At 40.7% G+C, this 24,212-nt stretch overlaps 1 protein-coding gene across 1 annotated transcript in view; it reads left to right on the top strand.

Moving 5' to 3' along the window:
* LOC141336813 (NACHT, LRR and PYD domains-containing protein 3-like) overlaps window positions 1–24,212 on the top strand; it is a 98,638-nt gene that overhangs the window by 39,979 nt on the left and 34,447 nt on the right. The window contains exons 8-13 of the mRNA XM_073842540.1: window positions 378–551; window positions 3,841–4,014; window positions 5,044–5,214; window positions 17,183–17,356; window positions 18,415–18,588; window positions 22,861–23,034. Of these exons, the coding sequence (XP_073698641.1) occupies window positions 378–551; window positions 3,841–4,014; window positions 5,044–5,214; window positions 17,183–17,356; window positions 18,415–18,588; window positions 22,861–23,034 (1,041 nt within the window). The remainder of the gene's footprint in view (window positions 1–377; window positions 552–3,840; window positions 4,015–5,043; window positions 5,215–17,182; window positions 17,357–18,414; window positions 18,589–22,860; window positions 23,035–24,212) is intronic.

Here is a 24,212-nt window from a genome sequence, read left to right as displayed (position 1 = left end):
ACCTCACAAGCCTATAGACAGAACATGTAATACATATGTGTGAGACATCACAGTTTTCACAATTTACAATTTTATAGTTTACACTCAGATGGTAATGCTTTTGTTTCCAAAGAAATTGCATTTTGAAACCCAAAAGTTTGTGTTTTTAAGCCCCTTAAAATGCCATTGTTGTGTAAATGAACAACCACAACACAAAACGTTTTCTGTTTTTAGTTGAAAGTGCTGTTGTGTAAACATCACCTCAGACATTCAACAAAATAATAATACCTCCTGAGATGTAACACACACACAGATTTAGCATTTAATAATGATGTTTGTCTGTGTTTGTGTCATTTTTCTACTGAACTGAAAGTGATGAGTGTGTTGTTGTTCTGCAGGTTGAGTGAGTGTGGCGTCACAGATGAAGGTTGTGCTGCTCTGAGTTCAGCTCTGAGATCAAACTCCTCACACCTGAGAGAACTAAATCTGTCTAAGAATAAACTAGGAGTTACAGGTCTGACGCTGATCTCTGATGGACTGAAGAATCCTCACTGTAAACTGGAGACACTGACGTAAGATCATACATTAATCTCAATTGAAACAGTTATATATATTATATATATTATTTATCTATGCCTATCATTGTGTAATTTACATTAAAGGGACACTTTAAGGGACACCCAAAATATAAAAATTCTCATTATTTACCCAGTCTCATGTCATAAGAGATCTATATGAATTTATGCCATCAAATGAACACAAATCTAGATTTAAAAAAAAAAATCCATCTGTCAGTGGACTTTCTTGGAACTTGGAACCTAGCCACAAGTTTATCTGTTTTTAGAATTTATTTGGAAACATTTAGGAACTTTTGAAAAGTGACTTTAACAATAAATAGGCATGTGTGTTTCCTCTAAATTACACAAAAAGAGAAAAGCATTGAACAGCTAGCTATGAGAGAGACGGAGAGATGTGTTTAGCAGTTCAATCTGAATGAAGCTGCTAGCTGCAATTGTTCAATAATGATTTAAATACACATCGATAGCTCTTACCTGTAATTGTTGATCAGCTAGGTAGCATATTAACTAACTATATTCACTGCTTAAAACTTGTTCAGAATATGTAGTTTTACTAGTTAATATGATAAATATATGTAATTGATCATTAATTAATTCTTGTATTTAAAAAAAATTCTTATAAAATAAATGTTCATAATTTTTGTAATACTTTATAAATGTTTATAATACTTTTACAAACAAATCTAAATAAACATTTTAAATAATAGTGTTGGTGAGATTAGTCACATTTTTTTAAAGTAAATGCTTAAAAAAAACAAGACATTACACTATTTAGTGTTGTGGTTATGTAATGACATCATTGCACAATCACATCATATCAGTCACGTCATTTAGCAAATTATAGCAGTATATCAACTTGCCTTTAGCAACTTCCCTGGAAAATAAAATGGCAACACTGCACCTTTCTCAACACTCAAGGACACCACACAATAAGTTACAAACAAGACAATAGAGGGAGAAAAAAAAAAAAAAAACACGTATACAAGGAACAACAGAGAAAAGTTAAAGTAAACAATGACAGTTTAGGTGGGAAATGCAATTGTAAACATTACATTACATTTACATTTACATTTATTCATTTAGCAGACGCTTTTATCCAAAGTGACTTACAATTGGGGAATACAACAAGTGTTTCATCCTAAGGAGGCAGATCAACATAGGAAGTGCTTAAAAATACCATATATCAGGCGTTGTTAGATGAGTACAGGCTAGAAAGGGAAGAACAAGAAAGAGAGGAGAACAAAGTTTTTTTTTTTTTTTTTTATTGAGTCAAATAGTGTCGAAAAAGATGGGTTTTCAGCAGTCGCTTGAAGATAGTTAAGGAGTCTGGATTCCGGATAGGGGTGGGAAGTTCATTCCACCAGGCAGGGACGTTGAACGAGAATGTTTTGGAAAGTGATTTTATGCCTCTCTGTGGTGGTACAATGAGGCGTCTTTCATTAGAGGATCTCAGTCTTTTGGAGGGAGTGTAGATGTGTAGTAGTGAATGGAGGTAGGCAGGTGATGAGCCGATGGCTGTCCTATATGCCAGCATCAGTGCCTTGAATTTGATGCGAGCCGTAACCGGTAGCCAGTGCAGGGATATGAAGAGAGGTGTGACAAGGGCCTTCTTGGGCTCATTAAAGACCAGTCGTGCTGCTGCATTCCGAATCAATAGGACAACAAATAGGACTTAAGTCTGGATTTGAAAAGAGATAAAGAATTAATATTCCTGATGTCAGGTGGCAGTGAATTCCAGAGCCTGGGAGCAGAGCAACAAAATGCCCTGCTCCCCATAGTGGAAAGGCGAGCACAAGGAACAGTAAGATGAAGAGAGGAAGGAGATCGAAGAGAATAAGGAGGAGTATGGATGTGGAGAAGATCAGATAGGTACAAAGGGACCAGATTATGAATAGCCTTAAAAGTGAACAAGAGAATCTTGAAGTCAATCCGAAACTTAACCGGAAGCCAGTGAAGCTGCTGCAAAACGGGTGATGTGGTGAAAGGAGGGCATTCTGGCGATAATATGGGCTGCTGAGTTTTGAAGCAATTAAAGCTTATAGAGGGATTTGTGGGGAAGACCAAAGAGAATAGAATTACAGTATTTGATGCAAGAGATGACAAGACTGAACAAGAATAGCAGTAGTGATAAGAGAAGCGCGAAGACGGTTAATATTACGTAAATTAAAATAAGTGGACCGGGTGATATTGGTAATATGTGATTGGAATAACAGTGTACTGTCCAGGATGACACCCAAACTCTTAACCTGAGGAGAAGGAGAAACAGAAGAATCATCAATTAAAAGAGAAAAACTTTTAGTCTTGGATAAGGTTGATTTAGTGCCAATTAGAAGAAATTCTGATTTGTCACTGTTTAATTTGAGGAAATTCAAGGAAAACCAGGATTTAAGTTCACTGAAACAGTCAGTTAGGGTAGAAGGAGGGAAATTGGAATTAGGTTTGCTGGAGAAGTAGAGTTGGGTGTCATCTGCATAACAGTGGAACAGAATGCCATGTTTACGGAAGGTATTGCCAAGAGAAAGAAGATAAATAATGAAAAGAAGGGGTCCCAGGACAGAACCCTGAGGCACACCAGTATTAACAGGAGAAGGTTGAGAACTAAAATATTGTAACTGGACGAACTGAGTGCACCCTGAAAGATAAGATTTAAACCAATCTAAAGGGGCATGAGTGATGCCAATAGAGATTAGCCTATTAAGAAGGATGGAGTATAGACATAGTGTCAAAGGCCGCACTCAGATCAAGAAGGATGAGGATTGAGACTAAACCAGAATCAGCTGCCATAAGAAGGTCATTAGTGATTTTTATAAGTGCAGTTTCTGTACTATGGAATGGGCCAAAACCAGACTGGAATTGTTCGTATAGGTTATTACAAGCTAAATGAGAGTGAAGTTGAGCTGCAACATTTTTTCGAGGATTTTGGAAAGGAAGGGTAAATTGGAGATGGGACAGAAATTATTGAAATTATTAGGATCGTCACCAGATTTTTTCAATATAGGAGTAATGGCAGCAATTTTAAAGGAGGTGGGAACAATTCCAGTGGTGAGAGAAGAGCAAATGATACCCGAAATGAGTGGAAGGAAGGAGAGGAGGCAGACTTTAAATTGCCATTGTACATGAACATCTAAACCACATAAAAAGTTTTCTGTTTTTAGTTGAAAATGGTGTTGTGTAAACATCCCTTCAGACATGAGCCATAATAATAATAATAATAATAAAATCCTGGGATGTAACAAGCACATAGAATTAGCATTTAAAATCATAGTGTGTTGTTGTTCTACAGGTTGAGTGATTGTGGCATCACAGATAAAGGTTGTGCTGCTCTGAGTTCAGCTCTGAGGTCAAACTCCTCACATCTGAGGGAACTGGATCTGTCTAGGAATAAACTAGGAGTTGCAGGTCTGACACTGATCTCTGATGGACTGAAGGATCATCACTGTAAACTGAAGATACTGAGGTAAGCTCATACATTAATCATTAATCAATACATTAATCAAAACATAGATCTGTTTTGACATTAGTTGAAACAGATCTATATGAATTTATTCCATCAAATGAACACAAATAAAGTGTAAAAAAAAAACCTGTCAGTCCATATAATGCAAATGGATAGTAACCTCAGAGTTTATCAGCTTAAGAGTGAGCTTTCAGGATGTTATGCACTTTATATTTCATTATATGCGCTCACAGATATTTTTACCCTTAATTTATGTTCATGTTGCCAATTTAGCAATTTTGTTGCTAGATTAAAAACGATTTAGATTTAGACTACACTCTGAACCTTTTTTGGAACTTGGAACCTAGTAACAAATTTGGCTGTTTTTCTCATTTATTTTGCAAATTTTAGCAACTTTTGAAAAGCAACTCACACAAATATAAGGCATATGTTTCCTCTAAATTACACAAAAGAGGAAGACATTGAACAGCTATAGTGTTCAGTTTGGAGAGAGATGGAAAGATGTGTTTAGCAGTTCACACATCTGAATAAAGCTGCTAGCTGCAATTGTTCAATAATGATTGTTCATTTATAAAACACATCGTTAGTTTGTACCTGTAATTGTAATTCAGTTAAGTAGCATATTAACTAACTAACAATTCACTGCTTAACTTGTTCAGAATGTGTAGTTTTACAAGTTAATAAGACAGTAAAATGACATTGTTTAAAAATATGTAATTGTTCATTAAATCAATTTTGTATTTAAAAAGACAAATATCTGATCATAAAATGGCAACACTGCTTGCTCAAGCCTATAGACCAAACACGTAATACACACGTGTGATGTCACCGTTTTCACAAATTCACGTTTTTATAGTTTACACAGAGATCATAACTGTATTGTTTCCAAAGAAACGGCATTTTCAAACCCGTTTTCAAAAGTTTGTGTTTTCAGGCCCCCAAAATCACATTGTCATGTAAATGAACAACTAAAATACATAGAAAGTTTTCTGATTAATTGAGAGTGAAGAGTGTGTCGTTGTTCTGCAGGTTGATTCGTTGTGGCGTCACAGATGAAGGTTGTGCTGCTCTGAGTTCAGCTCTGAGATCAAACTCACACCTGAGAGAACTGGATCTGTCTGGGAATAATCTAGGAGATACAGATATGAAGCTGATCTCTGATGGACTGAAGGATCCTCACTGTAAACTGGAGAAACTGAGGTAAGATCATTTGTGAATCTCAACATGCAAATGTAAATTTGATAATTTCTGAATGCAGTGTCCTACTCAAATGTTGGTACTCTTGGTAAATATGATCAAAACAGGCTGTGGGAAATTATTATTGTTTTTATTGGTTATTATATTTGTCTGTCATTCAAACTTTTCACAAAATATTCAGTCACTAATCATTGTATTCACATTTTTCATATTACATCTACAATATAGTATAAGCGCAACAAGAAAAAATCTACACTGGTGTTAGTGATTTTGTTTGTTTACTGACCATCATCAAATTTTAATCTAACTGAATTAGCTAATCAAAGTTTATCTAACTGAAAATATTTAACCTGTTTTCTCCACACAAGAACATCAGCAACACTTCCATCCACTTATTGCTTTTGATAATAATATTGGTGAAGTGTTTGTTGAAAGAAGATAATTTCTCCACATAGAAGCTAGGGTTGGGAATCGAAAATCGATTCCGATTCTGGAATCGGATAATTAAGATAAAGAATAGGATACTTGTTATAAAATTAAAATTTCGATTCCTTATCGATCCCTGGGTGCAATTTTTCATCTAGTGATCTGCCAGAACCTTATGTGGTAATGTAAACATCAGTCTACAAGATGGATCGCGCAAAGTGCTCAAAAGTGTGGCTACGCTTTGTAAAAACCGAAGACAAAGCTACCGCTGCACACAAACTTCATCTTAGAGATCTGCAAGGGACGGATGTTTTAGTCCCGCGCCCGCCCGCTCCAAAAGGAATATATGTTATTTCATCCCACAAAAGCCCACATAAAAGTAACTTATACCCCTGCGGGAAGACAGGTATCTACTTCATCTCTTGGCTGCATGAAACAAACCCTACCGTTAATGTAAAGGCAAAGATGATCAGAGTAATAGTAACAAACTCGCGCGTGCCTAATGTATTCATTCTTGTATATCGGAGTTGTACATAAGGCACGCATAAGTCCGCTGTTGATTCACAAACTATTCATGATTTCGCGGCTCTGATCCATAGTATTTTTGCGTGAAATTTCAAAATATTTCCATAGTTTTCAAAATGAATGTCCTTTGAGTGTTTTATAATGAATGCTCACCCATCTTGTAAGGGTCAGTGGTGTTTATGCACATATGAGCACCAGCATAAACAGATTTAGAATGTGTTTGCTGTATTTTTCATTTATATGTTTATTTTATAATAAATACAAACAGTAGATATTCAGTCACTTAAGAAAGAGTACTCTGAAGTTGTAAAGAATGTCTAAATTAAATTATTTAGGAGATTTAAGTCTGTATATGTATATACATGTTAAAAAGTTTTTTCAATTCAAAAGTATAGCTTTGATTTAAAGTTTGTTTGAATATTTTTTATAACATGCAGGAGAAAAATAAAAAGGCAAAACAAATGTTTTGGTAAATAAAAAGGTTAAAAAATAAACACCTTTAGAGGAAATGTCAGGCATAGGGGGGCCTTGCAAAATTTACCCGAGAAGGAGTGGGCCCCTGGTATAAAAAAAGGTTGAGAACCCCTGTAATAAAATAATATGTTGCAAGCAAGCACTGAAAGTAAACATGTTTGATATATTAATGTTTGACTTTTGTTGTTGTTGTTGTTGTTTTACTAAACTGGAATCGAAACTGGGAATCGAAAAGAATCGGAATCGATAAGTGGAATCGGAATTGATAAAATTAAAATGATACCCAACCCTAATAGAAGCTATGTATTATTTTCACCTATATTTTGACAAACACAACAAATTGAGTCTAGTGTGATGTGGAGTGTGTGTAAGACTGGGCAAGACTTTGCTTCTCTTGGCTATGAGTCAAATTAACAAGAGCTTTGGACAAAAATGCCCCTCACAATTAAACTATATCTATTAATGCTGTTACTAATGAATTAAAATGAAAGTGAAAATGAAATGAATGTTGCTCTCTCTTGATTTCTCTCTTTGTTGCTTTCATTTTTAAAATAATATTAATCTCTAAGTAGTTACTCTTCTGAGTAAAAACTTTTCATCATGTATTCTGAAAATACACAATAATTTTCCCTGAATTTTGAATGATTGCATTAATACAAATGTCAGCCTTGTCAAAACAATCACATGGACCCACGAAAATGACTAAAATGCTGTATTATGCATGCCAAGCTTGCTGATGTCACACGCAAGATGGCGGCGCGTGCACATGCAGCGGCTTCTCTCTCTCCCGACCAAACAGTGTTTTCGTGTTTTTCGTCCTGTAAGTCGCAGTGTTTTTGTATGTCTTCGTCGCGTTTATCTGCCCTTAAGCGTGGTTATAGCCGAACATTTTTGCTCGACATCGGCAGAAACAAAGTTTTTAAGTTGAACTCTGTGGACGCTGAAGAGCTGAATGAACTGGGTTTGCTCCGGAGGCCTGTTCAATCACCGACCCCCACTCCTGCTCCTCGCCCACAATGGAGGCGCCTCAAGCGGTGTGAGAGGAAGCAGAAGAGGGGTAAGCGCGAAGGTATCCGAGCTAGGCTAGCGGCTAGCCCACACAAACCCGCTATCCCTTCCATCGTTCTGGCAAACGTACGCTCACTGGATAACAAACTGGACTACATCCGACTACTACGTTCATCTCAAAGGAATGTAAAGGACTGTTGTGTTTTTGTGTTTACGGAAACATGGCTCAGCGACAGTGTCCCGGACCGCGCCATTCAGCTCGACCAGCTGACATGCTATCGCGCCGACAGAGTTTTCGTCGCGGGAGGTAAGACCCGCGGTGGTGGACTTTGTGTTTATATCAATGACGCTTGGTGCCGCGATGCTGTTTGGGTCCGCAAATACTGCTCACCAGTGTTGGAATTTATGGTTATTAAGTGCCGGCCGTTCTATCTACCAAGGGAATATACAGCTATACTGCTGTTTGCTGTATACATCCCTCCCACCTCCAACAACTACAGGAGCGAGGCACTAAATGATCTGTACCAGCACATCAGTGAGCAGCAGACAGCCCACCCTGATGCTTTTCTCATCGTGGCTGGGGATTTCAATCATGCAGACTTAAAAAGTGTGTTTCCCAAAATACAGCAACACATTGACTTTCCAACACGGGGAAATAACACACTGGACCTTGTTTACACCACCCAGAGAGGAGCTTACAAAGCTTTCCCCCTCCCCCACCCCGGCGCCTCAGACCACATCACTGTTATGCTAATGCCCTCTTACAGACCGCTCGTTAAAGTCACCAAACCGGTTTGTAAGCAGACACAAGTGTGGCCAGAGGGGTCTTCAGAGGCTTTACAGGACTGCTTTAACACCACAGACTGGGATATGTTTAAACAGGCTGCCACTTACAACAACACCACTGACCTCCAGGAGTACACAGAGACTGTTACAGCCTACATTAACAAATGCACTGAGGATGTAACAGTCACCAAAACCATCACTGTCCGTGCCAACCAAAAGCCATGGATGACAGGGGAGGTCTACAGGCTGCTGAAAGCTCGGAACGCTGCCTTCAGAACTGGAGACGAGGCGAGCCTGAAGACAGCTAGTGCCAACCTGTCCCGTGGCATCAGAGAGGCTAAGAGACAGTACTCCAGAGGAATATCTCATCACTCCAAAGACAGCAGAGACACACGGAGCCTGTGGCAGGGCATACAGACCAACACAGACCTGTGACAGCACCCTGCTGAACGAGCTAAACACCTTCTTCGCTCGCTTTGAAGTGCAAAACAGCACCACAGCACAGAAGACCCCACCCCCTCCTGGTGATCAGGTGATGACTTTGTCCCCGGTCAGTGTGAGGAGATCCCTCAGCAGGAACAACACTTGCAAAGCTCCGCGTCCTGACAACATTCCTGGTCGCGTACTGAGAGACTGTGCAGTGGAACTCACTGATGTCTTCACAGACATCTGCAACATCTCACTCTCCCAGGCTGTCGTCCCCACATGTTTTAAAGCTACCACGATCATTCCGGTGCCAAAAAAGTAATCTCCCTCATGCTTTAATGACTACCGTCCAGTTGCACTTACCCCCATCCTCATGAAGTGCTTTGAACGGCTAGTCATGCAGCACATTAAGTCTGTCCTTCCCCCCTCACTGGACCCCTTCCAGTTTGCGTATCGGCCCAACCGCTCGACCGATGACGCCATCTCCACTGCACTCCACTCAGCACTCACACATCTGGACAAAAAAGACTCATATGTCCGAATGCTGTTCATAGACTTCAGTTCAGCATTTAACACTATAATCCCCCAACAACTCACACAAAACTGGTCCAGATGGGGCTCAACACCTCACTGTGTAACTGGCTGTTGGATTTCCTCACTGGAAGACCACAAGCAGTACGGGTCGGCAGTAACACATCCAACACCATCATTCTTAACACGGGGGCACCTCAGGGATGTGTGCTGAGCCCCCTCCTCTTCACTCTGCTGACCCATGACTGCACACCGTCACACAGCTCCAACCTCTTCATTAAGTTTGCCGATGACACGACTGTTGTTATGATATGTGTGCGTAGATGCACTGGCTTGCCAACATCTTATCCTCAACCTCTGTCAGAAGGTTAATGGGCAACGATCCACAACAGTTTCTGTTTCAAACATTGATTTATTCCACAATCTGTTTGTTACAGATAGGCGTGACTGTGTTTGTGCGTGTGTGTGTGGTTTCTGAAATAAAGGAATAACAATAAATAAATTAAATAAACTTCCAAACAACTTACAAAGCTTGTAAGTATATTACTATAAATGAAACAATACTGAAATAAGACTTTAAGTTGCAATCGTAATTTCACTTATGGCCGCTAGGTGGAGCTCCAACACTAATAATAGAACAGACGATATTACGTGCCATCTTGCCAAACAAGATCAATTAGGATTAATCGTTTACATCACATAAACCATATGTTCTAACTGTAAATACGAATATTGATAAGACAAATGTCTTACAGCTCCATAGCAGCATAATTGGTGAATGTATTTGCAGCGAACAGAAATCTCAACAGTGTGTTTGTACATATCTTTAAATCGAACTCTCATAACGTGCTTAACTATCGAGGAAACATACAATATAACATCAGCTCTATATACACGAGTCTACACATATACATACATATCCAAACAATGTATATTTAAGGTAAACTTACGTTTTCATGAACGCACACACATTAAACAAACAACGATCGGTCTTGAGGCAGCAGTAGAATATTCTGTGGACTGAACTAGTCTTGGCACGTCCCTGACTCCGCCCACATAAGCTGCACTTCAAATTAAGAGTTCGACAGGGATTTTATACAGCCGCCCCCTAATTTGCAAAGCAAATTAGAAATCAAAGAAAAGTCCCTGTTCTCTGAGGTCATGCATCATTAGTGTCAGTAGGCACCTCTGGTAACACAATTAGTTTCGAAACAGGGCGACTGTAGACTCGGTTCCCAATTGCTACTTCCGCTACTCGAACTGTTCCGTCACTGCTGGGCACAACCTTCCTTACTCTGCCTATAGGCCAGAGGGCTCGTGGCAATTGAGAGTCCATAACCATAACTACCTGCCCAACGGATAGATTTGGTGTAGATTGTCGCCATTTGGCACGTGGTTGTAAATTTGGCAAGTAACTCTGAATGAACTGTTTCCAGAACTGATCAGCTATGATTTGGCTATGCCGCCATTTCCTTTTCCCAAGCAATTCTCTGGTTCCATAAACCACTTGAGGGAGGGAGGCATCCCGCCGCCCCATCAGCAAGAGATTTGGGGTGACTGGGTCTGTGTCAGATATCTCTGATGATACATAGCCAAGTGGTTTAGAGTTCAGTATTCCTTCCACCTCAACAAGGACAGTAGACAGGACTTCTTCAGACACAATCTGATCCTTAAGTACCACTCGAAGACAGGATTTAATAGAGCGGATTTCACGCTCCCAGGCGCCACCGAAATGAGGTGCATGTGGAGGGTTAAACTGAAAGGAAATACTCTGTTCACTCAGTTTTTCTTGGATTTCTGGCTCAAGTGCAGAGAATGTTTCCTGGAGTTCTCGATTCCCACCTCTGAAATTTGTGCCCTGATCAGAGATCAGTTCAAAGGGTTTGCCTCGTCGTGCAACAAAGCGACGTAAAGCCATGAGAAAGGAGTCAGAGTCCATATTATGCAGAAGGTCTAAGTGAATACACCTCGTAGTGAGACACTTGAAAATGATTCCCCAGCGTTTTTCATGTCTTCTGCCTATCCTTACTGTGAATGGTCCGAAGCAATCAACTCCTGTTGACCAGAAAGGAGGCTGGTATAAGCGAAGACGTGCAACAGGGAGATCAGCCATTTTGGGGTTAACTGGATTACTGCGCCATTGCCTGCATTCTCTGCATTGGCGTTGGTATTTCTTTATTGCTTGTCTGCCTCGGATGATCCAGTAAGTTCTTCGCAACTCTGCAAAGACACGCTCAGGACTGGGATGAAGTAGTCGGTTGTCGTAATCTTGGATGATGAGTTTAGTGATGGGGTGGTCAGGTGACAGAACAATGGGGTGTAAGGTATCAGTATCAAGTTTCCCAGCCTTATCAGAATCAGAATCAGAATCAGAATCAGAATGAGCTTTATTGCCAGGTATGTTTGCACATACTAGGAATTTGTTTTTGTGACAGAGCTCCACAGTGCTACAGAAAGACAGTGACAAGACGATACATATTATAAAAAGAACAATATAGAGGTATACAAGACAGACAATGTGCAAAAATAGCAAAGACATTTGAATGGAGTAAGTATGTGCTTTAAATAAATAACGGAAAAATGAATAAAGAATGTATAGTGTTGTATGTTCCACGATCAAGTGTTCATGAGATGGATTGCCTGAGGAAAGAAACTGTTTCGGTGTCTGGTCGTTCTAGTGCTCAGTGCTCTGTAGCGCCGACCAGATGGTAACAGTTCAAAAAGTGAGTGTGCTGGATGTGAGGGGTCCAGAGTAATTTTGGCAGCCCTTTTTCGTACTCTGGATAAGTACAGATCTTGAAGGGTAGGGAGGGTTGTACCAATGATTCGCTCAGCAGTCCGGACTATCCGACGTAGTCTTCTGAGATCAGAATTTGTAGCTGAGCTGAACCAGATGGTAATTGAAGTGCAGAGGACGGATTCAATAATGGCAGAGTAAAACTGTTTCAGCAGTTCCTGTGGCAGGTTGAGCTTCCTCAGCTGGCGGAGGAAGTACAGCCTCTGCTGGGCTTTTTTCACAATGGAGTCTATGTGAATGTCCCACTTCAGGTCCTGAGAGATGGTATTTCCAAGGAACCTGAATGACTCCACTGTGTTTACAGTGCTGTCCATGATGGTGAGTGGGGGGAGAGCAGGGGGGGTTTTCCTGAAGTCTATGATCATCTCCACAGTTTTGAGCGTGTTGAGCTCCAGGTTGTTATGACTGCACCAGACAGCCAGCTCTTTTACCTCCTGTCTGTAAGCAGACTCGTCACCGTCCTGAATGAGGCCGATAAGTGTGGTGTCGTCTGCAAACTTCAGGAGCTTGACAGAGGGGTCTTTGGAGGTACAGTCATTAGTATACAGGGAGAAGAGCAGTGGGGAGAGGACACAACCCTGAGGGGCGCCAGTGCTGATAGTCCGGGTGCTGGATGAGAATTTTCCCAGCCTCACTAGCTGCTGCCTGTCTGTCAGGAAGCTGTTGATCCACTGACAGACTGATGTGGGCACAGAGAGCTGAGTTAGTTTGGGCAGGAGGAGGTTTGGGATGATAGTGTTGAAGGCTGAACTGAAGTCCACAAACAGGATCCTCGCGTAAGTCCCTGATTTGTCCAGATGCTGCAGTATGAAATGTAGACTCATGTTCACTGCATCATCTACAGACCTGTTTGCACGATAAGCAAACTGCAGGGGGTCCAGTAAGGGTCCGGTGATGTCCTTCAGATAAGCCAGAACCAGTTTCTCAAACGACTTCATGACGACAGATGTTAGCGCCACAGGTCTGTAGTCGTTAAGTCCTGTTATTTTGGGTTTCTTTGGAATGGGGATGATTTCAGAACGTTTGAGAGAGGCGGGGACTTCACACAACTCCAAAGACCTATTGAAGATCTGTGAGAAAATGGGTGCCAGCTGATCTGCACAGGTTTTCAGACAGGCTGGTGTGACACCGTCAGGGCCTGGTGCCTTTCTTCTTTTGTTCTTTTTGAAGACCTTGCGTACCTCATCTTCACTGATTTGAATGGGAGTTGCAGGAGTGGGGGAGAGGGGTGGGGGAGAGGGGTGATGTTGGACGACCTTACGAAGGCGACCTCCAACCCTAATAATCCCCAAGGCTTGATCATATTCAGGTGATAGAGTACTCAATCTACTGCTAGTTTGTATGACTTTGCCAGTCTGAAGCATGTGGACTTCATCAGGGAAGCTATCCTGTTGGGCTTGTCTCAGGAGAAGCAGTTCGGTTTCAATGCGTTGTGCGGCAGACATTGGGGGTGCTATTGTGCCATGTACAGACTGGTAGGTGGCTTGGACTAAGTCTGCCCATGTGGCATGCTGCTCTGGATCTGGTAGTGAAGACTGAAGGACAGCAACGTGAGCACAGAAAAATGACTTTCTTAGCTCATTCTCATCGGTGGAGGATAGGGTAGGTTGTGCTGGCCAGTGTTCTGGGGATTGCTGAAGGAAATAAGGGCCCTGATTCCACTGACAAACATGAGAGAGCTCATAGAGAGATTTGCCTCTTGTAATGTCATCAGCAGGATTTAGTTCTGAGTCCACATATCTCCAGTTATCAGAACTGGTCAATTCCTGTATTTCAGCAATCCGTGTTCCAACAAACACTTTGTAGTGACAGGATTCTGATTTGATCCACGTAAGAACTGTGGTGGAGTCTGTCCAGAGATTGATGTTATGGATGGGTAGAGTAATTTCAGTCGAGAGGAGTTTAGCCAGTTGGGCTCCAGTAAGGGCACCACACAGTTCCAATCGGGGCACTGATAGTTGCTTTTTGGGTGCAACACGGGATCTGGCCATAACAAATGAGGTATGGATTCTACCTTCCTCATCTTGAGATCGCAGATATGCCACCGAACCATAGGCCCTCTCTGAAGCATCGCAGAACACATGCAGTTCGATTTTGTATTTGTCAGGTTCTGGACAGACTGGAAAATAGCACCTTGGCATGCTTACCATGGGGAGATACTGCAGTTCATTAGTCCACTCTTGCCATTTGTCGAGCATATCCTCCCCAATACGGTCATCCCAGCCTCTTTTGTTTATCCACAGATATTGAACAAGGATTTTAGCTCAGGTGGTATAAGGCAAAATATAACCAAGAGGGTCATATTGAGAGGCTAGCACTCTATAGATGTTCCGCATGGTAGGAGGCTCAGTTGATAGTGGGCGATTTCGATAGCCAAGCTTGTCAGAAGTGCAGTGCCAAGAGAGCCCGAGTGTAGACTCTTGTGGGTCTGTTTTGTTTGCAGTCAGCCATAGCTCGCAGCTCTCTGATCGAGCCTCGGTAGGTAGATGAGCGATTACCTCTGGGTAGTTACTGGCCCACTGTCTTATGTCAAACCCCCCAGCTGATAGTAATGCTCTCATGGTGTCTATGAGCTGTTTGGCCTCATCAGTCGAGGAAAGGGACTGCAAACAGTTATCCACATTTTTAACACAGAGTCTACTACATTTTCATTGCCTTCACAATGATCCATGACATGGCGCTGGAGTGCGTAAATGGCACAGCATGGGCTACATGTTGTGCCAAACGGAAGAACACGCCATTCATAGATGTCAGGACTCCTCTCCCTTTCCAAATCTCTCCACAAGAAGCGCAGTAATGGCTGATCGTCTGGTAGGAGGCGGACTTGATGAAACATTGAACGAATGTCTCCGCTGATAGCCACAGGGTATTGTCGAAATCTGAGGAGAACTCCCAGCAATGATGGACCCAAAGTAGGACCTGGGACCAATTGGTCGTTCAGAGAAGATTGGTGAAACTGATAAGAACAGTTGAACACAACCCGCGCTTTGTTATTGTGATGTACAACATGGTGGGGAATAAACCAGGATTCATCAGTACCTTTAGCCTTTTCTGGAGTGAGTTTTATCGCATATCCCGCCTGTTCGAGTTTGTGGATTTCTTTGTTGTAGACCTCCGCTAGTTCTGAATTACTAGTCAAACGGCGTTCAGTGGCCCTTAGGAGAGCCATGACTGATTCTGGGCCTGTATGCAAGGCCGTTGCATTCCCTTTGCGAAGAAGAGGAGTTGCGTAGCGAGAGACTCCATCCACTTCAACTCTCTTTGTTTTGGTTTCCAGCATTGTAAGAGCATCTCTGTCCTGCTTGTCCTTTGTAGGCTGAAAGGGAAGTATGTCTACTTGCCATAGTTTTTCAACATGATAAGAGAGATCTTGTGTCGGAGAGCGGGACAGTGAGATGTTCAAGCAGGCAGTTTTATACAACTGTGGTGGGTCTCATTAACAACAGGGATGAGACAAACTACAGAAGCTAGGTGAGCCACCTGGCCACGTGGTGTGGAGACAACAATCTCTCTCTGAATGTGGAGAAGACAAAGGAGATTGTTGTTGACTTCAGGAGAGCCCACACTCAGCACGCTCCTCTGATCATCAACGGTGCGTCTGTGGAGAGAGTGAGCAGCACCAAGTTCCTGGGTGTGCACATCACTGAGGATCTCTCCTGGATGAACAACACCACTGCACTGGCCAAGAAAGCACAGCAGCGTCTCTACTTCCTCCGCAAACTAAGAAGAGCAAGAGCACCAGCCCCCATCATGTACACATTCTACCGAGGAACCATCGAGAGCATCCTGTCGAGCTGCATCACTGTGTGGTTTGGAGCCTGCAATGCGTCCTGCCAAAAAACTTTCCAACGCATAGTCAGAGCAGCTGAGAGGATCATTGGTGTCCCTCTCCCCACCCTCCAGGACATCTACAGCACACGTCTCACCAAAAAAGTCCTCTGCATAGCAGCTGATCCCACCCACCCAATGCAAAGCTTCTTCAGCCTGCTGCCATCAGGGAGGAGACTGCGGAGTCTCCAGGCCAGGACCAGCAGACTGAAGGACAGCTTCATCCATCAGGCTGTCAGGAAGCTCAACTCTCTCCCTGCTCTGCCACCACTCCCCTCACTCTCCTATTCTGCCTCACAAACTTTCTGAACTCTGACACACACACACACACACACACACACACACACACACACACACACACACACACACACACACACACTGACCTGCACCAGTCACTTTGTGCAGCATTGGTCTGCCTACTACCTCACACTGCTCATAAGACAGTTACAAGTCTGCTCTGACATTTTTACACACTTACAAGCTCTGTTGCACTATATTGTTTACATGGTTTGCACTCTCTACCATGTGCCCTTACTTGTATATTGTATTTTTCATTTTATATATTACATGTTTATTTTTGTATTTATTCATACTTTTTTAAATTCTACCTTCCTATTTAATGTTACTTTTTGTATTTAATGTTACTGTTTGTATTTAATGTTACTTTTTGTGTTTAATGTTACTTGTATGCACCATGGGTCTGAGAGTAACGCAATTTCAATTCTCTGTATGTCCTGTACATGTGGCAGAATTGACAATAAAGTTGACTTTGACTTTTGACTTGACTTTGACTTTGTAAAGAAACTCACAAGCCTATATAGTCAGAACATGTAATACATATGTGTGAGACATCACAGTTTTCACAAATTCAATTGAAATTTTATAGTTTACACTGAGATGGTAATGCTTTTGTTTCCAAAGAAATTGCATTGTAAATGAACAACAACACATAAATGTTTTCTGTTTTTAGTTGAAAATGCTGTTGTGTAAACATCCACTCAGACATTTGACAAAATAATAATACCTCCTGAGATGTAAAACACACACACACACACACACACACACACACACACACACACACACACACACAGATTTAGCATTTAATATTGTAGTCTGTGTGTGTCATTTTTCTACTGAACTGAGAGTGAAAAGTGTGGCATTGTTCTGCAGGTTGATTAATTGTGGCGTCACATATGAAGATTGTGCTGCTTTGAGTTCAGCTCTGAGATCAAACTCCTCACACCTGAGAGAACTGGATCTGTCTGAGAATAATCTAGGAGATACAGGTATGACTCTGATATCTGATGGACTGAAGGATCCTCACTGTAAACTGGAGAAACTGAGGTAAGATCATACATTAATCTCAACTGAAACAATTATATATATTATGGTCTATCATCATTTACATTAAAGGACGCTTCACCCAAAATATAAAAATTCTCTTATCAATTACTTTCATGTCACAACAGATTTATTTGAATTTATTCCATCAAATAAACACAAATGAATACTGTCAGTCCATATAATGCAAATGGATAGTAACCTCAGAGTTTATCAGCTTCAGAGTGAGCTTCACAACTTTTAGGATGTTATGCACTTTATATTTCATTATATGCGCTCACAGATATTTTTGTAACACTCTTAATTTATGTTCATGTTGCCAGTTTAGCAATTTTGTTGCTAGATTAACAATGTTTTAGACTACACTCTGAACCTTTAACTTGGAACCTAACAACAAATTTGGCTGTTTTTCTCATTTATTTGGCAAATTTTATCAACTTTTGAAAAGCGACTCACAAATATAAGGCATATGTTTCCTCTAAATTACACAAAAGAGGAAGGCATTGAACAGCTATAGTGTTCAGTTTGGAGAGAGATGGAGAGATGTGTTTAGGAGTTCAATCTGAATAAAGCTGCTAGCTGCAATTGTTCAATAATGATTTAAATACACATCATTAGCTCTTACCTGTAATTGTTGATCAGTTAGGTAGCATATTAACTAACTATATAAACAGCTTAAAACGTGTTCAGAATGTGTAGTTTTACTAGTTATTAAGACAATAAAATGTCATTGTTCAAATATATGTAGTTATTAATTCAATTTTGTATTTAAAAAGACAAATATCTGATCATAAAATGGCAACACTGCTTGCTCAAGCCTATAGACCAAACACGTAATACACATGTGTGATGTCACCTCCTTTGTTTTTTACAAATTCACGCTTTTATAGTTTACACAGAGATCATAACTGTATTGTTTCCAAAGAAATTGCATTCTCAAACCCGTTTTAAAAAGTTTGCGTTTTCAGGCCCCCAAAATGACATTGTCATGTAAATGAACAACTAAAATACATAGAAAGTTTTCTGATAAATTGAGAGTGAAGAGTGTTGTTGTTCTGCAGGTTGAGTGAGTGTGGTGTCACAGATGAAGGTTGTGCTGCTCTGAGTTCAGCTCTGAGATCAAACTCCTCACACCTGAGAGAACTGTATCTGACTGAGAATAATCTAGGAGATACAGGTCTGAAGCTGATCTCTGATGGACTGAAGGATCCTCACTGTAAACTGGAGATACTGTGGTAAGATCATGTGAATCTCAACATGAAAATAAAAATATGATCATTTCTAAATGCAGTCTAACTGTCTAACAATCTAACTGAGTTAGCTATTCAAGGTTTATCTAACTGAAAAAAAATTATTCTCATGATTATTATTAGGTCAATAATTTTAGCGTGCATTTAGGAAAAAAAATTAACCTGTTATTCTCTTATTTTACTTTTATTTGAACTTTTTTTCTCCACACAAGAACATCAGCAACACTTCAATCCACTTATTGCTTTTGAATGTTGCTCTCTCTTGATTTCTCTCTTTGTTGCTTGAATTTAAAAAAGAATAATATTAATCCCTATGTATTTCCTCTTCTGAGTAAAACACTGTTCATCATGTATTCTGAAAATACACAATAATTGTTCTCTGAATTTTGAATGATTGCATGATTGCATTAATACAAAATATAGACGAGAGAAAGGAGGGAAATATTAACCCATATCAGTTTAGATCATTCTAAATGGACTTTTGGATCATCAAATGTATAAAGACCAGGGGGCTCATGTACAAAGACTTGCGTTGAATTATTACTAAAACATTGCGTACGGACAAAGCTGTAAATGTGCGTACGCAGTAAAAAAATCAGATGTATGAAACACTGCGTACGCGGAATTCCACGCATATCTCTTTGTACATCCGAATTAACGTGAAATTGAGCGCACATGCACGAGCGCAAAACCCCTCCCTGCCTCCTCCCCCGTATTAATATGGTAATGACTCCACTTTGGCAAAACCAAACGAAAAAGCAAGCAAGAGAAACTTAACAGAATGTGATTTGAAGGTGCTCCTCACCGGTAGACCGGAGAAAAACTGTTATTTGCAAGTTTGTAAAAAAAAAAAAAATAGAGTGGGAGAGTTTAGCTGACGCGGTTAACGCAGTGGGGTCTGAACATCGCACTATGAATGAATTAAAAAAGAAATGGTCTGATGTAAAGGTGCAGGTGGAGAACAGCGGCGACTTAGCCTACGTTTCAGCGCATCAGTCAGAGTCATAGAGCGCAAGCAGATGAACATCGTTGTCTTGTAATGGTAAAATATCTTGTTTGAATAAGTGCAACGTTGTCTTTATGCTCTTGGTCAGTTTGTGGGTTGTTGAGGGGGGTTAACAGCCACGTCTTTAATGGATAACCGCGGTCTCCTGATATGCAGTTAAATAATTGCGCTCAATAAAATAAAATAAAGTAAAACTTAGCTGTTTCCGATTCACCTATCCAAATTGTTCTTCAGATGGCGCCTTTATAGCAATTTCCGTGCAGTCGATCGCTTGCGCTTACATTAGGAAAACCGGTGATCGCTGCAAATTGCGCTTTGTTTGGCTGGTCAACTGCATGGTATGGAAATCTTATATACCTGCTAGTAGGGATGCACGATATGTATCGGTCGATAACTTGCGCGTTTTGTCAGTGAAGCCGGTTCTGTAATCAGCCGTTGTTTACAGACGAGCTGCGCACATTCACATTGATAATGAACATTGCTATGCGCAGCTCGTCGGTAAACAACGGCTGTGTGTAGTATATACGGTTCAACGTGAATTCACGCACCTGATGGCATTTACCGCTGATTACAGAACCGGCTTTACTGACAAAACGCGCAAGCTTTATCGACCGATTGGTATCGGTGCATCCCTACCTGCTAGACATGCGGATGATCCCGTCCCATACAGCTGGCATTGCACGGCTCAAAGACGACTGGCTTAACCCCGAGCGATCTGCCAGTTCCCATTGGAAAGAACAATTTGCCAGGAAACCAAGACTTATCAGCACCTTTAAGGGAACGGGTAATGCGTGGCTCCTCGCTGTCTCCAAATTTGGACCCAACTCAGGAAAGAGCTCCAAGAGGATAGCTCTTGGAAATCTGAAACGGCTTATAAGCCAGTCATCATCGTGGGCCAGAAAATCACTGTGATCCCTAAACGTTCCCTTCGGATTCGGCCATTGATGTATAAGGACAACATTGCCATAGACCAAGGGTTGTATACATTTGCAAATGCTTTTATATGTTCTTAATCACATAATTGGTAGAAAAATATTGTCTCAATTAACCCATTTTATCAATTATAAATTAATAGCAATATTTTTCACATGTGTTGGTGCGATACTTTGTAGTGTGCAATTAAAAATAATTGCCTCTAGGAGTCGCCAAGGGAAATAAAACAAACACACGCACAAAAAATACACGTACGCCAGACATGGAGTTGGCGTGGATCAACGCACATTCTCATGTTAATTTCATCGTTAGTAAATCCAAACGTGAGCGTGAAATCTGGCGTACGCAAAGTTTTTGTGCGTACACAGCGTTGATACATGAGGCCCCTGGTGCTTTGTATTGTGTGATGACATGTAACTGTCATCTGTTAACTGTCATCATGTAACTGAGTGCATCTGTTGTTGCATCACACCTCAACAGTTTGAGTCCTAGTATTAGTATACTTTCTTTTGTATATTTCTGTACATGTCAGCACTAAATTATGTCACATGATGATAACATTGTGTTATAACCAATGAGGAGGCATTTTAAAATTCCGGATGTAGAGCTGCTACACAGAGCATGTTCACTCAGTGCTGCTTTCATGTCTTCTACAGCTTTCTGCAATAACCATTTTTATGATGTGCATGTACAGGTCCTCAAAAAATTAGCATATTGTGATAAAGTTCATTATTTTCTGTAATGCACTGATAAACATTAGACTTTCATATATTTCAGATTCATTACACACAACTGAAGTAGTTCAAGCCTTTTATTGTTTTAATATTGATGATTTTGGCATACAGCTCATGAAAACCCAAAATTCCTATCTCAAAAAATTAGCATATCATGAAAAGGTTCTCTAAACGAGCTATTAACCTAATCATCTGAATCAAAACTGCAATCATGGGTAAGACTGCCGACCTGACTGCTGTCCAGAAGGCCATCACTGACACCCTCAAGCAAGAGGGTAAGACACAGAAAGAAATTTCTGAACGAATAGGCTGTTCCCAGAGTGCTGTATCAAGGCACCTCAGTGGGAAGTCTGTGGGAAGGAAAAAGTGTGGCAGAAAACGCTGCACAACGAGAAGAGGTGACCGGACCCTGAGGAAGATTGTGGAGAAGGACCGATTCCAGACCTTGGGGGACCTGCGGAAGCAGTGGACTGAGTCTGGAGTAGAAACATTAAGAGCCACCGTGTACAGACACGTGCAGGAAATGGGCTACAGGTGCCGCATTCCCCAGGTCAAGCCACTTTTGAACCAGAAACAGCGGCAGAAGCACCTGACCTGGGCTACAGAGAAGCAGCACTGGACTGTTGCTCAGTGGTCCAAAGTACTTTTTTCGGATGAAAGTAAAATTTGGAAATCATGCGGAAATCAAGGTGCCAGAGTCTGGAGGAAGACTGGGGAGAGGGAAATGCCAAAATGCCTGAAGTCCAGTGTCAAGTACCCACAGTCAGTGATGGTCTGGGGTGCCATGTCAGGTGCTGGTGTTGGTCCACTGTGTTTTATCAAGGGCAGGGTCAATGCAGCTAGCTATCAGGAGATTTTGGAGCACTTCATGCTTCCATCTGCTAAAAAGCTTTATGGAGATGAAGATTTCATTTTTCAGCACGACCTGGCACCTGCTCACAGTGCCAAAACCACTGGTAAATGGTTTACTGACCATGGTATTACTGTGCTCAATTGGCCTGCCAACTCTCCTGACCTGAACCCCATAGAGAATCTGTGGGATATTGTGAAGAGAAAGTTGAGAGACGCAAGACCCAACACTCTGGATGAGCTTAAGGCCGCTATCGAAGCATCCTGGGCCTCCATAACACCTCAGCAGTGCCACAGGCTGATTGCCTCCATACCACACCGCATTGAAGCAGTCATTTCTTCAAAAGGATTCCCGACCAAGTATTGAGTGCATAACTGAACATAATTATTTGAAGGTTGACTTTTTTTGTATTAAAAACACTTTTCTTTTATTGATCGGATGAAATATGCTAATTTTTTTAGATTTTTTTTTTTGAGAATTTTGGGTTTTCATGAGCTGTATGCCAAAATCATCAATATTAAAACAATAAAAGGCTTGAACTACTTCAGTTGTGTGTAATGAATCTAAAATATATGAAAGTCTAATGTTTATCAGTACATTACAGAAAATAATGAACTTTATCACAATATGCTAATTTTTTGAGAAGGACCTGTAAATGTAGTGTTCATATCATAGTCTGTGTTTGTGACATTTTTTGCTAATCTAAGTGTAAAGTGTGTGTCGTTGTTCTGCAGGTTGAGTGATTGTGGCATCACAGCTCAAGGTTGTGCTGCTCTGAGTTCAGCTCTGAGATCAAACTCCTCACACCTGAGAAAACTGGATCTGTCTGAGAATAAACTAAGAGATGCAGGTCTGAAGCTGATCTCTGATGGACTGAAGGATCCTCACTGTAAACTGGAGAAACTGAGGTAAGATCATATGCAAATATATATAAAGAGTTCAGATGCAAAACCCTCTAAAAGCCACCTTGGTCAAAAATGTGATAATGATACAGAGTGAATGCTCTTGACAGAGTATACATCCATCAAATACTTTTACTTTAAACTCACTAAAATCATAGCCTCAGCCCAATCAGAATTACCAGTACTTAGGTAGAAACCTATACATAGGAGCCTGATAAAAATGAAATACGTCAGATGGACTGTTTATACTAAGATCTATCATTATAATGTTGTTGAGATCACAGTGATTTACATTAACACATAGTAAGACCAAAGTAAACAAAAACTAATAAAACACTGAACTGAAAGTGAAGAGTGTGTCATTGTTCTGCAGGATGAGGGATTGTGGCATCACAGATGAAGGTTGTGCTGCTCTGAGTTCAGCTCTGAGATCAAACTCACACCTGAGAGACCTGGATGTGTTTATGAATAATCTAGGACAGTCAAGTGTGCAGCTGCTCTCTGCTATAAAAGATGATCCACATTATAAACTGGAGAGACTGCAGTAAGTAGCAATAATTCATGTGTCATATAGTAATGTCATTTGAACTCAATCTTCTGTACAGATGTGTGTCAGCAGTAATGCTCCATAATGCATCTGTTTCTGTGTGTTTCATGTAGAGCTTACGTTTGTTAAATGATGGTGAATATGGATCACGACAGACACATTAAAGTCAACAGAATCAACAAAACTGCAGTCACAGTGATCAAGTGCTGATGTGTGTGTGGGATACAGGAGTTTACAGAGACAATGTTGTGCTTACTTGGATTTTAACAACACCAGCTGCAGAAAAGAGTAGGGCATAATCTAATATTTGTAAAGGGTCTGCTATTATTTTTATCTGCTCACAATAAAAACTCAGAGTTGCACTCCTGGAAAATAAGATAAACCGTGGAGTACATCACAAAAACAAACAACAAATAAAAAAATAAACATTTCTATTGCTTTACACACATGAGCTCTCCAGATGATCCTGAACAGTGAAGAAGTCAGCTTTCACTGAGAACAAGTGTGTGACTCTGATAATAAATGATTGTATTTTGAAGAGCAACATGAGCCAGCAGAGAGTATCATTTCCTATGAGTAAATCATTTATTCATAATTACATTAGTTACCATTTTACATTTAGATAAGCATGTACATA

The sequence above is a fragment of the Garra rufa genome, chromosome 6 (assembly GCF_049309525.1).
Source record: "Garra rufa chromosome 6, GarRuf1.0, whole genome shotgun sequence".
NCBI classification, from domain to species: domain Eukaryota; kingdom Metazoa; phylum Chordata; class Actinopteri; order Cypriniformes; family Cyprinidae; genus Garra; species Garra rufa.
This window is presented reverse-complemented; position numbering and strand designations above follow the sequence as displayed.